We start from the raw sequence: 13,922 nt of genomic DNA, 5'->3' as shown, positions 1-13,922 counted from the left end.
CTGCCTCCACTGTACCCTTCTTAGGAGGTACAGGATGTAGTGGGAACCAGTGCCCAAGATGGTCAGAATCCTATTGTCCCCTGATGCTCAGGGTCAGAGGAAAGACAAGGATGATTTACCCCATTATATAGTGAGAGCAATGAAGGCTTGCAGAAAGGAGCATAGAACTTTTGCTTTTGGGTGGTCTGGGCTCCAACATCCTAGGATCACAGGTCCCCTGTGCATGCTGGGTAGGGCATCCTGTCCCAGCCTCTGGGCTGTGGTGTTCTTCAGAGAACAAGGCTTTGGCAGGGGCCTAGCTTCTAAGTCTGTTTTCAGGCTCCAAGAGGACAGAGAAGAGAGGCTACTGGGGTAGTGGACTTGGCGAGGACTTGGGGGGTGGGCCCTGGCTCTGCAGATGGACAGTGCTCACCATCATCTTGTCACCCCTGTTGCTGAAGCAGCCAGTGGAAGACTTCTCGGTGTAGGCATTGCGGGCATTGTACTCCAGCTGGCGGTAGCGGGTGGGCACCTCAGCATCCAGGCGGTATGAGAGGTTGTGCAGGATGCACATGCAGTTCTCCACAGACTGGGGTAAGGAGAGAGTGCCTGAGTGCTGCCCAGTCCCAGTGAACTTCTGGACCTACCACTCGTCCCAAGTAATCAAAGTGGTCTATACACTCTCAGTCTGGAAAGTTCTCTCAGCGACACTCTGGGAACTAGACATGGATCCTGCCTCTGCTACTTCCTGGCTGCTTGAACCTGTGTGACCTACTTCACCTTTATAGGCCTCCATTTCCTTAGGTGTAAAATGGACTAAACTCACTTCACTGGGCTACTGAGGAGATTGTGCAGTGGGCCTGGATATTCTCAGGTTCCACATCCATGGATTCAACCAACCACAAATTGAAATTATTTTTTAAAATATTGCCTTACTAATGAAAATATAGTTTTCTTTCTTGTCATTATTAATAACAACTATTTACACAACACTGATAGTTTCTTTGGTTTTATAAGTAGAGATGATTTAAAGTATATACAAAAGTGTGTGTAGGTTATATGCAAATACCCACTTTATAGGACTTGTGTGTCTGTGGACTTTGGTGTTCATGGGAGTCTTGAGCCAATTCCCTCGGTTACTGATGGACATTACACATGAAAAGCACCAACCACGGGGCCTTGCATGTAACAAACATGGCAAGCAGTAGTGACTGTTTCCTCTGCTGTGGACCATTGTAGGCCAGAAGACTGAATGTGTCTTCCTTCCTGAAACAACTTCCTTCAGAAGCAGCCCCAGTTCCTTCAGGTTACACAGCCACCTAGTCATCACTGTCCTTCCTGCTTCCCTTTTCCCATGGTTACCCTCAGCCTCCAACATCAAAGGCGCTATGTATATATTAACAGTGGGACCCAGGGCCCAGGACTTCACAGCAGCAGCTGGGCTACATCTGTATCCAGGCTAGGGCTAGGAGGTGGCAGATATACCCTCCTGGCAATATTTGGTCTCTGATGGGATCAGAGGGAATCTGACTTCCACTGCTTGAGGATGTCTGGGTGTAAGGGATGTTGCACACAAAGCAGAAAGGCCCTTTGCCCCATGGAACCAAGCAACCTAGTGACAAGGTTGTCTTTGGAGACCATGTTGTCACTTCCAGTGGAGGAAATGAGATAAAACTCTCCCCTCTCAGGGTGTGGGTCTTCTGAACCACTGCCCTGCTGCGGTGGGAGTATCCCAGCCTTCAGTTTGTCTTTTCTCTGTGTCCTTTCAGCCTATGTATACTTCTGTAGATGTCTAGAGAGGGCAGGAAAGTGGCCTGCCAATGAATTTCTGGAGGTATTGGTAGAAGTTTCATCTCAGGAAGGACAAGGGAGGCCTGGGAGCACCATCATGTGCTCCCAAGGGCTGCAGAGCAGGGTTCAGAACCATGATAACAGTGTGGCCCCAGAGCCCAACCTCAGAGCACTTAAATCCTGCTCTTGATGTTCCTTTCACTGCTCCTGACTCTGCTCCTGTCCTGTCACTGGACCAGGTCTCAAAGGCACCCAGTAAGTAAAACCTTGACTCGTGGGTTATGAGAGAGAGAAATGCCAGGATCAGGAGTCCCTGACTCGAGTTTGTGGCCTTGTGCTTTGCAGCTCTAGGCAGAGGTAATGAGGGTAGGGGTCAAGGTGCCACCAATGGGGTGTAGCCTCACCTTGTCATCACAGCGGCTGGCGGCCACACAGTTCTGGACATAGGCCATTAGGGAATCAATGAGCCCGGAGTAGTTCCGCATAGTCTGGCGTCCAGTATCAGCTGAGCTCAGGTTCCTGGGGGAGAGAATGGAGAGGGAAGGAGGATGTGGGCAGGATAAGAGGGAGGGGACAGAACACAGCAGGGGAACATGCAGGGAAGAGCAGGCAGAAAGGACAGGGTGAAATTTGAAGGTTGTGGCAGAAGAAGGAAGAGGAAAAAGAAAAATAAACGAAGAAGAAGGAAAGAAGGGGAAAATCATTTAGCTAGATCTAACTAGCCCCAGCGGAATGGCTCTCCTTTGAACTTGCTTTTCATTGTTCTTTCTGTCCCCTTAGTCTTCAGGCCCATGACTTTTGAGACTCTCAATGGTTACATGTATCTGGCAGCCCAATAACTGCCTCTAGTGGCCACTTGTGGGACAGCAGCTAGAAGCTGCTGTTTGCTGTCATTTTGTGGAGGCAAAAAGGGTCTGTGGAGGTGCTAGATCTGGACTAGAACTGAGAGGGTCTTGTCTGGGGTCCAGATGCAGCCTGTTCATGCAGTCTGTGCTCAGTCACAGTAGTAGCTCATTCCCAAACTCTAAACAGTATGTACGGCATGCGTGTGTGTGTGTGTGTGTGTGTGTGTGTGTGTGTGTGTGTCTCACATGTGCACCCAGCAGCCTTGTAGCCCCATAAAGTCCTTAATTGTGCTGGCTTTTCATCTTGCCAGGCTGTTTGCCCCCTGGAGGCTGCTACTGGAGGCTGGCTGGGAGAAGCACAAGTAGAGACAAAGAAGCACATACCAACTGCACCCCCACTTGGGGGCTTCTCATGAGTTCTGGGAAACAAATCCCATTACAGAAAGGAAAGCCCCTAAAAGGGAGCTTACTCAATGGTTCCATAGCTCTGAGAACAGGCATAGCCAGATCCCTCCTCTACCAGCTCCTCCAGAGCTTTGCCACACCCTGCTGTGGAACTCAGACAACTTTGGGCAAAGCAGTGCCACCTTCATGCCAATGAGCATGGCAAATGGTTTCAGCACCACAGCCAGGAAGTGACTCATGAGCAGCCAATCAGTAGACTTTTGTATAAAAGAACGCTCTTCAAGATAATACAAGAAATGCATTTTTCTGGGCGTGAAGGAGGGGATATGTACGGTTGAACCAGTTTGGATATTCAAATACAGACATTTTCACACTTACATTCCTAATGTTGCCCTCTGGATCCTCTCAAGAGGTTCTAAGCCCTAGTCAGACTCAGAGACATTGGAAACACCTGGACTCATTGTCCTGCAACCAGCCCACAAGAGTCAGTGGCAGGATGGATGTTACATTCATGTTCTTTGCCCTGGCTGAATGCTGAGATGGAGGCTGCCTGGGGAAGGCCTGAGGCTGGAGCAGAAAGAAAGACCTCATGTGCCCTCTTCTCTCACCTCAAGCAGCCTGTGGCATTGAAGAAAACCTCAGGGTCCACCACGTCTCGTGACATATTGCTGTTGCCATCACACCAACCAGAGAAAGGAATGATAACCCTGTCAACTAGAACAGGCAGGGCATCGGCCACCAACTCCTCCTTCAGCTCATCAGTGGAAGACAGGTTCCAGAGTAGTCCTGGATGCAGAGATAGCCTGGTCAACACAGGAGGCTCAGAAAACCCAAGGACTGAGGTGCCACACCCAGCCTGGGCTCTAACAAATGGGCCTTTCCAGTTAGGTTTGGCTCATCAGACTCATTGTCTGCTCCCTCATGAGCCCACTCTCAATGCCCCCAATAGACTGAAGGTTCTTTGAGGTCTGGAGGTGTCTCAGAGTTCTTTGGCTAGGTGAAAATTATGCACATTGGAAGGTGCATAATTGATTAACCTAGATTTATATAGTTGTAACCATAAATTTAGAACTTAGAACCTTTGATGGTCTCTGTTTTCCATCTCTAAAGCAATGCACGGAAAGTACCAAACACAGAAAGTCAGTCCAGAAGTTTGTTTATTACTCTGAACATAGTCTTGTCTTTGAAGCAGTCTCTGTTTGCTTTAATTCAAGGTGACCTCTCTGTCCCATGCCCCACCTTGAGTACTTATTGTATTTTTTTTTTAACATAGGGTAGGGCCCTCCTTTAAGATCTACTAACCCTACCCCATCTGACTTGTTCTCTTTCCATCACCTGCAAATTCCAGTGCCTACTGCATAAGGATCCACCCCCTTCACTCTAGCCTTAAAGATGCCCTCTTGAGAGGACACACTATCCCGGGTCATCAGTTGGATATCACTACTGTGGCTGAGGCCTGCACTATTGAGCTCCTGAGATCGTAGCTCAGTGAAATCTGCACAGCTGTGCCTAGCCTAGAGGGACTGACCAAAGACACAATCTACCACCTTTCCCAGTCCCCACCATGGCACTCCTCCTGGGACATCCTACCAGTCAGTTGTTTCTGGATCTCAGTGCTCCCAGTTCTTCTCAGGAGGCTGACGGCCTCACGGATCCCATTCTGCCTCCTGGTCTCCAGCTTGTTGGCAGTACTCCTGAACACCAAATTGCGCAGGGCCCCTGCAGCAGCCTGCTGGACATTCTGATTGGGGCTGCGGAGGAGGTCCACCAGCTTGCAGATACCCCCGAGCTGATAGACCTGCAGAGAGAGTTGCATTGTTGCTTAGTCAAGGGAGGGAAGACTGAGCCAATTAGTCTTTGCTCAGAGTAGCTGTTTTTCACACCAAAAAAATCAGGTCAGAAAACACTCCAGTCAACCAAAACAAATAAGCAGCATGAGGTAATGGTAACTGACTCAGACAAGAAGCCAAAAGACCTGGATTCAGATCCTAGCTCCCTTGAGTGCTAGCTGGAGACCCTCAGCAAGTCCCTCCTCTGCCTGGAGCTCTGTTTTCCTTCCTTGGAGCATGGTGAAAGCCAGATGAGAAGATGTGTATACATACACCTCAAAAATCTTAAGGCAGAGCAGACATACGAGAGATGCTCCCATGGAAGCTCTTCTTGTGGTAAACTTTGATGCAAACTACCTCTGACTTCTAGGAAGCTGCTTGTGGTATAGTCATCCTTGGACTGGACTATAGGGACAGCCAAGCTTGGGATGCATAAATGAGCCCTGTTTTCTATCATAAGATGGAGGGACATAGGGAGAAAAGTGTGTGAGGGGGTGAGAACTGGGAAGGGGGTAGCTGAGGAATGGGGAACAATCATATCTTTTAGTGGAATCTGAAAAAGGAGTTTTCTGTGACACCCATGACTGTCACTGACCCCTAAGCCTCTTCTGTGGCTGCTGCAGAATACTGTCCTCCGAGCAATAATAGCCATGGTCATCTTTACAGGACAGCTTCAACTACTTTAAGAGACCCTCAAAATTGGGTTTCTGTGTTTCCTGAAGGCTGGAGAGAGGGCTCAGTGGGTAGAGGTACTTAGCATCAAGCCTGATAACTTAAGTTCAATCTCCAGGACCCACATGGTAGAAGAAACCAGCTCTGCAAGTTGTCCTCTGACCTCCGAATATGCACACGTGTGTACACACACATACATGCACACAATAAGATGTAGTAATTAAAAAAAATTGGGCCCTCGAAATTTCCTCATAGAAGGAGGGGAGTGGGGGTGCCATTAAACCTTTCCTTTAGATTCCAGTCACTTCTTATACCTCCCTCCCAGTTATATGCAATTTTGCCCAAGCTGCACATGGTCTTGTGGTATCATGGTTTTGGAGACTCATTTCTGTTTGGAAGTGACACAAAACATACTGTGTAAAGATTAGCTGATTGAAGACACCATCTACCCAACAGACTTTTCAGTGGTATAGCTGCTTTGGGATCACCCTTTGTCCTGCAAGTTACCCATTTTCCATGCTCTGTAAGCATTAAACTCATTGGTTTGCCAAGTTGGACTTTGGTGGAATTGTTATGTTGACCTGTCATTGGTGCCCTATCTTGGATGAGTCAACATTTACATCTCCCCAGGAAAAGGTGTCCTAGTAGTGACCAGTGGTGGAAATGCACCTGTCTAATGTCCACTCTGGAGGGCTTTGCTTTGCAGATAAGATGTGGCTTGGAACTTGGGCAATGCCAGGAATACTCCTTATCTCTGGGGCTAGGTGGGGTGAGAAGGAACCAGCTGCATATGCTCCCACCCAGGTGTAAATGCAAGGCTGGGCTGACCCTGATCCTTCCCAGGCCTACTGGACAGGAAGGTATGTGTCCTGTTACCTGTTGCTTGGCAGATTCATCCTGAAAGCAGGTGTGCTGGATGTAATAGGCTCCAATGGCCTGGTACTTCTCATCCTGAGAGCTCAGATACTGCACAGCCTTGGGGATGGTTAGCCCACTGCACTCGATGTCTTCACTGCAGATCCTAGAGGGATGTGGGGTGCATTACAGGGTGAACTGGGAAGCCTGGGAAGCCTCCAAATTCCTCCTTGCCCACACAGCTACCACAGCCTCATTCCCACCCCCACCCCTCAAGAGGACCAGAAAAAAGCAACCAGGCTCTCTTGGGGAGTATTCTATGAACAGTGCCCTAAGAGAAGGGACAAGCTTACACACTGGATTTCTTCCCTCATGGGATGGAAGTCCCTATTATGGGTTCAGGCCCAAATAGACCAGTTCTATTTGCACTGTGCACAAACTTGGCCCTATTTCCTGATGGGACTCTCTCCATGATCCTGCCCTTCCTCATGTTTGTGCCTGGTGCTGGGAAAGTGAAAGAGACTGATCTGTCTATTCCCTTTACTTCCTTCCCTCTATTGCCCCCTCCATCACACCCCAAGCCCAGTTAGCTTCTTACACAAAAATTCTTAAATCCACTCTTTCCCCATCCTCACAACCACTACATTCTGTGTCAGGATCACTTCCATGGATATAGTGGTAAGAGAGCCCCATAACTGGCTCTCTTCTCCAAGCTCCACCACCCAACATGTTATAGCATTTAACTAGAGAAACAGTTCTAAAATTCAGTCCACTGGGTTTGTTCTCCAGCTCAGAACCACCAGCAACATCTCTATGTAGCAGGTTCAAGTTCAAACTGCTTAGATTGACTTTGAAGGGCATAGGTTAGGTGAACCGGCTAACAGTCCATGGTTTAAATAAATGTCTGGGGGCTGGAGAGATGGCTCAGCAGTTAAGAGCACCAGCTGCTCTTGCAGAGGACCTGGGTTTGATTCCCAGCACCCGCATAGTGGCCAACAATCATCTGTAACTCCACTTCCAAGGAATCCGATGCCCTCTTCTGATGTCTGTGGGCATTGCACGGCACAGGTGCACTTATATACATGTAGGCAATACACTCATATACATAAAACATAAATAATAAATAAATATCTTTTAAAATGCCTGGCTCGCCTGGCACATTCCCCAACTTCTGCCAAGGGTCTGCTGCAGCAAGACTGCCTCAGCTCCAGGCATGAAGGACTAGCTCAGGCCTGCTGCAGTCCCCCTTCTAGGAAGGAAGCTTTTCCAGGGAAAGGAACCATTCTCTAGGAACTCCCCCATCTCGATGGTGTGCAGTGACAGGCAGCCTTTCTCCTGAGTGTGTCTTGCTTCTCAAAGGAGAGGAGAGGTGCCTGAGGGCAGGGACAGACCCTCTGTGGCACCCAGCCCTACCCCATAGATATCCTCAGGATCTGCAGTGGGAATCCTCTCTTCATTTGTACTGGACAAATGTTTTGACATAGTAGATGCTCAATAAATAATCATAGTTTTAGCCAGGGCAATCTAACTTCATTTCTGGAAAAATCACTCATGAGGCAGAGTTCTCTGGCAGTGGACTAGTAGCTCCCTTGCCCTGTATCAAGAAGAGGGCATCTTACTGCTATCAGTCAAATGTTGCTTCTGCATGGCTTGTCACTCATCCTATCTCTCACCTAGACCCTCTATTCAGGACCTCTGGTTGGGGCCAGATGCTGCCATGATTAGTCTCCAAGAAACAGGGATTTCAGAGTCCTTTCCAAGTTATTCTAAATATACCTTATGGTCTTCAAATGTGACAAGTTACTTTAAAATGGGGTCCTGCTTACTTTCAGAACAGTGTAGGGCTAGTAAACCAGAGCACAGGATATATAATCAGCTCTGTGGTCTGGGGCAAGCTTTCAAGAGCCTCTCTGTGCTTTGTTTACTCCTCAGGAAACCAGTGCCTCTCTGGAAAGGGATTGTGATGATTGAAGAGGAAGAAGGCAAAGCTCTTCAGCACTAAGAAGTAGCTCCAGAGCTGCACTGGGCTGTCAGCACAGTTCTGCCTCCTGCATTCACCACAGAGCCTGTGTGGAATGGAAGTTCAGGAAATATTTGTCAAATAAATTAATAACTATCATAAATTATACAGGACAGTTGGAAGGGTTATGGAACTCTGTGTCCTGAAGGGCAGGCTCAATGTCACTGTGGCCTCAAGGTGCCCTGTGTCTATGGCTGACTCTTTATAGGACACCTTGTTGGGCTGCTATCATTCTTGGTGGGAAGTAGCCCTTCATTTGTGAAGGAGCTCTCATTCCTCAGTAGCAGACCACATCCTTTAAGTGTCATGCCTATCTGTTCTGCTTGTCCTTTGGACTTACTACCCCCCTCCCCCATGCATATGTGTGTATGTTGTGTGTGTATGTGTGTGTGGTATGTATATGTGTGTGTGTGACTATCACCTGGGGGGCTTGTTGGAACACACCTTGCTGGGACATCCAGGTATTTCTGTCTGTAGCTATGGGTGGGGCCCAAGAATGAATATGTCTAACATTCCCAGCTGCTGCTGCTGTTGCTGATCAGAGAGACACATTCTCACAGCCACTAACCTTGCTAACCTTCCCTCCTCGACCTTCCTCTGTTTATAACCTAGACCCTTAAACCCTGTGTATGCAATGTCTGGGTTCTGCAGCCTTTTCACTCCTTAGACTCCTTAGGTCTGTGGCTCATCAAGCCAGAGATGCCTCAAGGTGGTGACAGTGGAGCGGGAACACAGACTGGGCCTCTCCCTCCTCCTTGGGAACACCTTGCAGAGTGGGCCAGGCTAGTGAATTGCCTCCCACCAGGCCCTGCCACAGCCCTGCGGCACTCACTTGGAACTGGCCCTTGAGTGGCCGAAGGACAGGTCCTTGTTGCAGGAGATAGGTGGCACATACACAGGGTCCTGCTTGGAGGTACAGGACGGTGGGCGCACTGGGCACTTCTTGACAGCCTTCTGACCACTGCAAGTGCTATAAAAGCTGTAGCGATTCTGGGTGGTCTTGTGGCCCTTGCTGGCTAGTGTGCCCTTGCGCAGGGTGCCCCTTGGGTCGCAGTAGAGGTCAGGCTCACTGCGGCTCGCCTTGATTTTCTGCATGAAGCAGATGTCGCTACCAGCACCAGTGGTGGCACAGCTGCCGCGGGGGTAGTGCCGGCTCCAGTTCTCCATCTGACTGTAGGAGCTGAAGCGCCTGTTGTCAGGCTCCCGCTTGAGGGTCCCATTGTAGATCTAAACAGAAAAGATGTGAAGGTTCAGTCAAGTTCCTGACTGGCATCCTAGATCTAGCTGGCCATGAGGACAGCTCTCCTTGACTCTCATCACAGTGTTCAAAGGATCTGAGAATGTTTGCAAAGAAAGGAATTTTGGCCATTGTCTATATTATTTTTCCAAATGTGGGTTGTGACCTAACGTGTAATATGAGAACATTTTAGCAGATGTGTCCACCTTTCTTAAGAATATAGACTAGAGGGGCTGGAGAGATGGCTTAGCAGTTAAGAGCACTGACTGCAGGTTCGATTCCCAGCACCCACATGGCGGCTGTGAACTTTCCTTAACTCCAGTTCCAGGGGAATCTGGAGCCCTCTTCTGACCTCTGAGGCATTGCATGACACGGGTGCACTCACATACATGCAGGCAATACACTCATACACATAAAATAAAAATAAAAATTAAAAAAAGAATATAGAACAGAGCCGGGCGTGGTGGTGCATGCCTTTAATCCCAGCACTTGGGAAGCAGAGGCATGAGGATCTCTGTGAGTTTGAGGAGGCGGCCAACCTGGTCTACATAGTGAGTTCCAGGCCAACTGGGGCTACAGGGAAACCTTGTCTCAAAAAGACCAAAAAAACAAAACAACAAAAAAAGAATATAGAATAAAGTAACATTGGAAAATAAACAAATATACAATACAGAGTGCAACACAGCCAGTAGAGCTATACACTGTTTTGTGATACAGTTAGTAGATTCTGAATTGCAATCTAAAAGTTTATTTTTGTAACAAATAGCATCTTCAAACTACAAGTAACTGCTGTGAACCCAGGTCTCCATTGTACAAGATAGTTGTGCATGTCAGTAACAAATAAAGAACTAAAATTATTTAAAACAGGATTTATTTTCTGTCATGTTGATAACCTAGCACTATTTGTATGTATGTGTCAGCACGGCATGGAGATCATTTTAAATAAAGCTCTAACGGCTATGATAGTCTGTTAAAAAAAAAAAAGTTCATCTTTTAAAAATAGTTTATGGGACTGGAGAGATGGCTCAGTAGTTAAAAGCACTGGTTGTTCTTGCAGAGGACGTGGGTTCGATACCCAGCACACACATGGTGGCTAACAACCGTCCCTAACTCCAGTTCCAGGGGATCCGACATGTTCTTCTGACCTCCGTGGGCATTGCATGACATGGGTGCACTTACATACATGCAGGCAATATGCTCATACACACAAAATAAAAAGTGTATTTTATTTTTAAATTTGTGTATGTGTTTCTGGGGGGTATGGGTATGTGCATGTCTGTGCAGCTGCCTGCTGAGGCTAGAGGCATTGGATCCCCCTGGAGCTAGAGTTATAGGCAATTGTGGCCACCCAACATGGGTCCTGGGAAATGAACTCAGGTCCTCTGCAAAACAAGTAAGCTCTCTTAATTGCTGAACCATCTCCTCAGTTGAAAATGTATTTCTTACTGTGGGAACGTGGGCAAGAAAGTTCTACACCACTGATGTGGCCACACAGGCATAGTCTAGGAAGGGGCTGCAAGTCAGAGAGGGGCCTTCCAATAGTCAGTGAGACCAGCCATGAGCTGGGTCTTGCTACCTCAAGCCATCACCGACACACAAGGCTTCTGATAGAACCAGCCCCCTTCCCCACCTGTACCCAGTGCTTGACCATCTATTCTGGTCAGGAGTGTTTTCCACTGTTATTTTAAGTTACACTCCTGGTCTTACCTCCTTTCTGCCAAGACATATGGTATCAGGCTTTTTAGGGGGAAATCCTTTAAAGGCCACAGAAGGATGATACTCTGTTCCTCTGGCTTCTGGTACAAAAAGCTGCTAACTAGGAGCCTGCCGTAGCACATAGAGGTGGCCTGGGGCTTCAGAGTGGGGCACAGCGAGACCTCTGGACTATGTTGTCAGATTGGTTGGAGGAGCAGTGGGGCAGAGGTTTGTCTAAAGAGAAAACACATCTTAACACTGTGTGTGAGCCCAGCTAAGGGTTCACCTTCCTGGGAGGAGCCTGTGGTGCCAGAGACTCGCTTGGGAATTAGCTCTGGGACAGAATGTCCACAGAAGACTTTCCCAGGAGCTTGCAAGCTGGCGGGTCCAGCCTGTTAGAACTTGTTCTCAGACTACAGGATCGGCATTGAGCCTGATAAAACCTCTCCATACAGGTGCTGACTTGGGACTCACCTTTGCTGGGATGAGCCAGAGCCAAGTCCAGGCCAGAGCCTGCCCACCCCACCCCAAGAAACAGTGGAAGCAGAGAAAGAAGAGAAAATGGATGCAAGCTGTGTTAGTGTGAGCATGAGTGTATATGTGTGTTTGTGTGTGTGTAAAGGAGGCTGTTAGGCAGTGAGGAATTCCTCTCCGTACTGGATTTAGCCACACAACTAAGGAGGGGCTTCAACTTTGCAGGGAGTCATAAAGAGCTGGAACCACCCATGGTTCTAGTTCCCAAAATGAATAGGTATCAAACTACCAGCTGGAAGTAGTGTCCAAAACTCAGAAGCCACAGACTGTTAACCTTGACAATGTCAAGTGCATTTCCTTCACCCACACCAAGCTATGCGCTCTTCAGGCACAATTTTCTTCCCCCCAACTGGGTAAACGCAACCTGCCACACAGGAAGCTGGTCTGTGGGAGCTGTGAGAGACAAAACAACAGCAAGCAGAGGTAGGAGAAGCTAGGCAGTTCTTTTAGCATTGGGAGATGAAACGGGCACCTTGAAGATAACATCCAGAGTGTAAGGAAGACTGCTGCTTTTGCCAGAGACCACATTCTACATTCTTCTCTTGGGAAGGAAGGTGGCAGATGGCACTTTGGAGAGAAAGTCAAACACTCCCCAAGGCAGGCTGAGCTCTAAAAGGAAACACAAGGATCTCCCTTGTTCTCAGTAAGTGACACACCTGGACGTCATCTTAGACACCTGGTGAAAAGTGCAGACACTCTCCTGGCCCAAACCCAGGGAAGACGGCATCCTGCTGATTAAGCCTGACAGAGGTTTAGGCTGGGAAAAGGAGCAGCAGGCAGCACTGGCAAGTCTCAGCGAGGTGGGCTGCCCCCAGGGAATGGGCGAGGTGAGAAAGGCAAGGGCGCCCCCGTGGGACTGCATTACCAGCACCCCACATCAGCCACACCCCAGTAGCATCATCCATTCCTGTGAGCCCCACCCTAGCTTCTAGAGCTACAGTGCTGGTGGGCTGGGTTGTATGAGTGTGGTGACTACAGACAGCTAGAGATGGCTCTCCCATCTCTATAACCTTTTGTAATCACTTTGACAAGCAGGAGAAAAACTCGGCTGGACTCTGGCCTCTCCCAGTGCTATAAGTGCCTGGGTTCTCTCCAAGGCTCAGATGAAGCAGGTTGTGACTGCACAGGTGGCCTGTGACCTAGCTGTGGCTACAGCCTCTAACACTGAATTGGCAGTAGCACGGTGGGAATCCAGGCACCTTCCTCAAGCTCAACCAGCAAGGACTTACACATGGGATCTCTTGACCTGGTACTCAAGAGCACAAAGTAGAGCCAATTGCCTGCTTGGGTGTGACCTTAACAAGGGACTTAAACCCAAAATTCCTGGGTTTCCTCAGCTGTAAAACTGGGACCATAATTGTACATAACCATAGAGGGTCATTAGAAGTCATTGGACTAATGTTTGTAAAGCACTTAGGACTGTACATGACACAAGTGTTTAGAACCATCCGCATCCCTCTGACTCTCACACTGGCTGCCTTTGGGAGCTGGCTGAAGGTGTGTGTGTGTGTGTGTGTGTGTGTGTGTCTACACTCTAGGGATTCTCTTGTCTTCCTCCCCAGTACTGGGATTATAAGTGGATGCTACCATACCTGGCTTTGTGTGGGTACTAGGGATTCAAACTCAGGTCTTCATACTTGCATGTCAATCATGTTTCTGTCTGAGCTAGTTCCCAACCCTCTACCCTGCCACCTTATTTTGGGGGACCTGTTCTCTCTCTGAACTTGGCACTCATTGATTTGGCTACTCTAGCTGGTCAATGAGCTTCAAAGATCAGCCTGTCTCCATTGCCCCAGCACAGATGTGAACTAACTTTTAAGTGGGTACTAGGGCATTTAAACTCAGGCCCTCGTGCTTGCATGGCAGGCACTTTAGTAATTGAGTCATCTCCCCAGCCCCTGCCTGAGGGTTTTCAATGATCCACACCATATCAAAAGAAGCTTCTAAGTCATCAAAAAGAGATAGACTCAGGAAGTCAGCACAGCTCAAGCCAAGGGGGCACCCAGTATTCAGAGCCCCATGCTGAGCTCATTCCATAACACAGAACAGGTCTAAGTACG

General features: G+C 48.5%; 1 protein-coding gene across 1 annotated transcript in view; it reads right to left on the bottom strand.

Moving 5' to 3' along the window:
- Pkp1 (plakophilin 1) overlaps positions 1 to 13,922 on the bottom strand; it is a 47,667-nt gene that overhangs the window by 6,746 nt on the left and 26,999 nt on the right. Inside the window, exons 3-8 of the mRNA XM_008830288.3 lie at positions 9,229 to 9,623; positions 6,398 to 6,542; positions 4,611 to 4,818; positions 3,629 to 3,806; positions 2,175 to 2,289; positions 413 to 568 (exon numbers count right to left, since the gene is read on the bottom strand). Of these exons, the coding sequence (XP_008828510.1) occupies positions 413 to 568; positions 2,175 to 2,289; positions 3,629 to 3,806; positions 4,611 to 4,818; positions 6,398 to 6,542; positions 9,229 to 9,623 (1,197 nt within the window). The remainder of the gene's footprint in view (positions 1 to 412; positions 569 to 2,174; positions 2,290 to 3,628; positions 3,807 to 4,610; positions 4,819 to 6,397; positions 6,543 to 9,228; positions 9,624 to 13,922) is intronic.

Source organism: Nannospalax galili, unplaced genomic scaffold (genome assembly GCF_000622305.1).
Source record: "Nannospalax galili isolate Female #2095 unplaced genomic scaffold, S.galili_v1.0 scaffold113, whole genome shotgun sequence".
Lineage (NCBI taxonomy): Eukaryota > Metazoa > Chordata > Mammalia > Rodentia > Spalacidae > Nannospalax > Nannospalax galili.
Note: the sequence above shows the minus strand (reverse complement) of the source record. Positions and strands in the feature narration are given on the sequence as shown.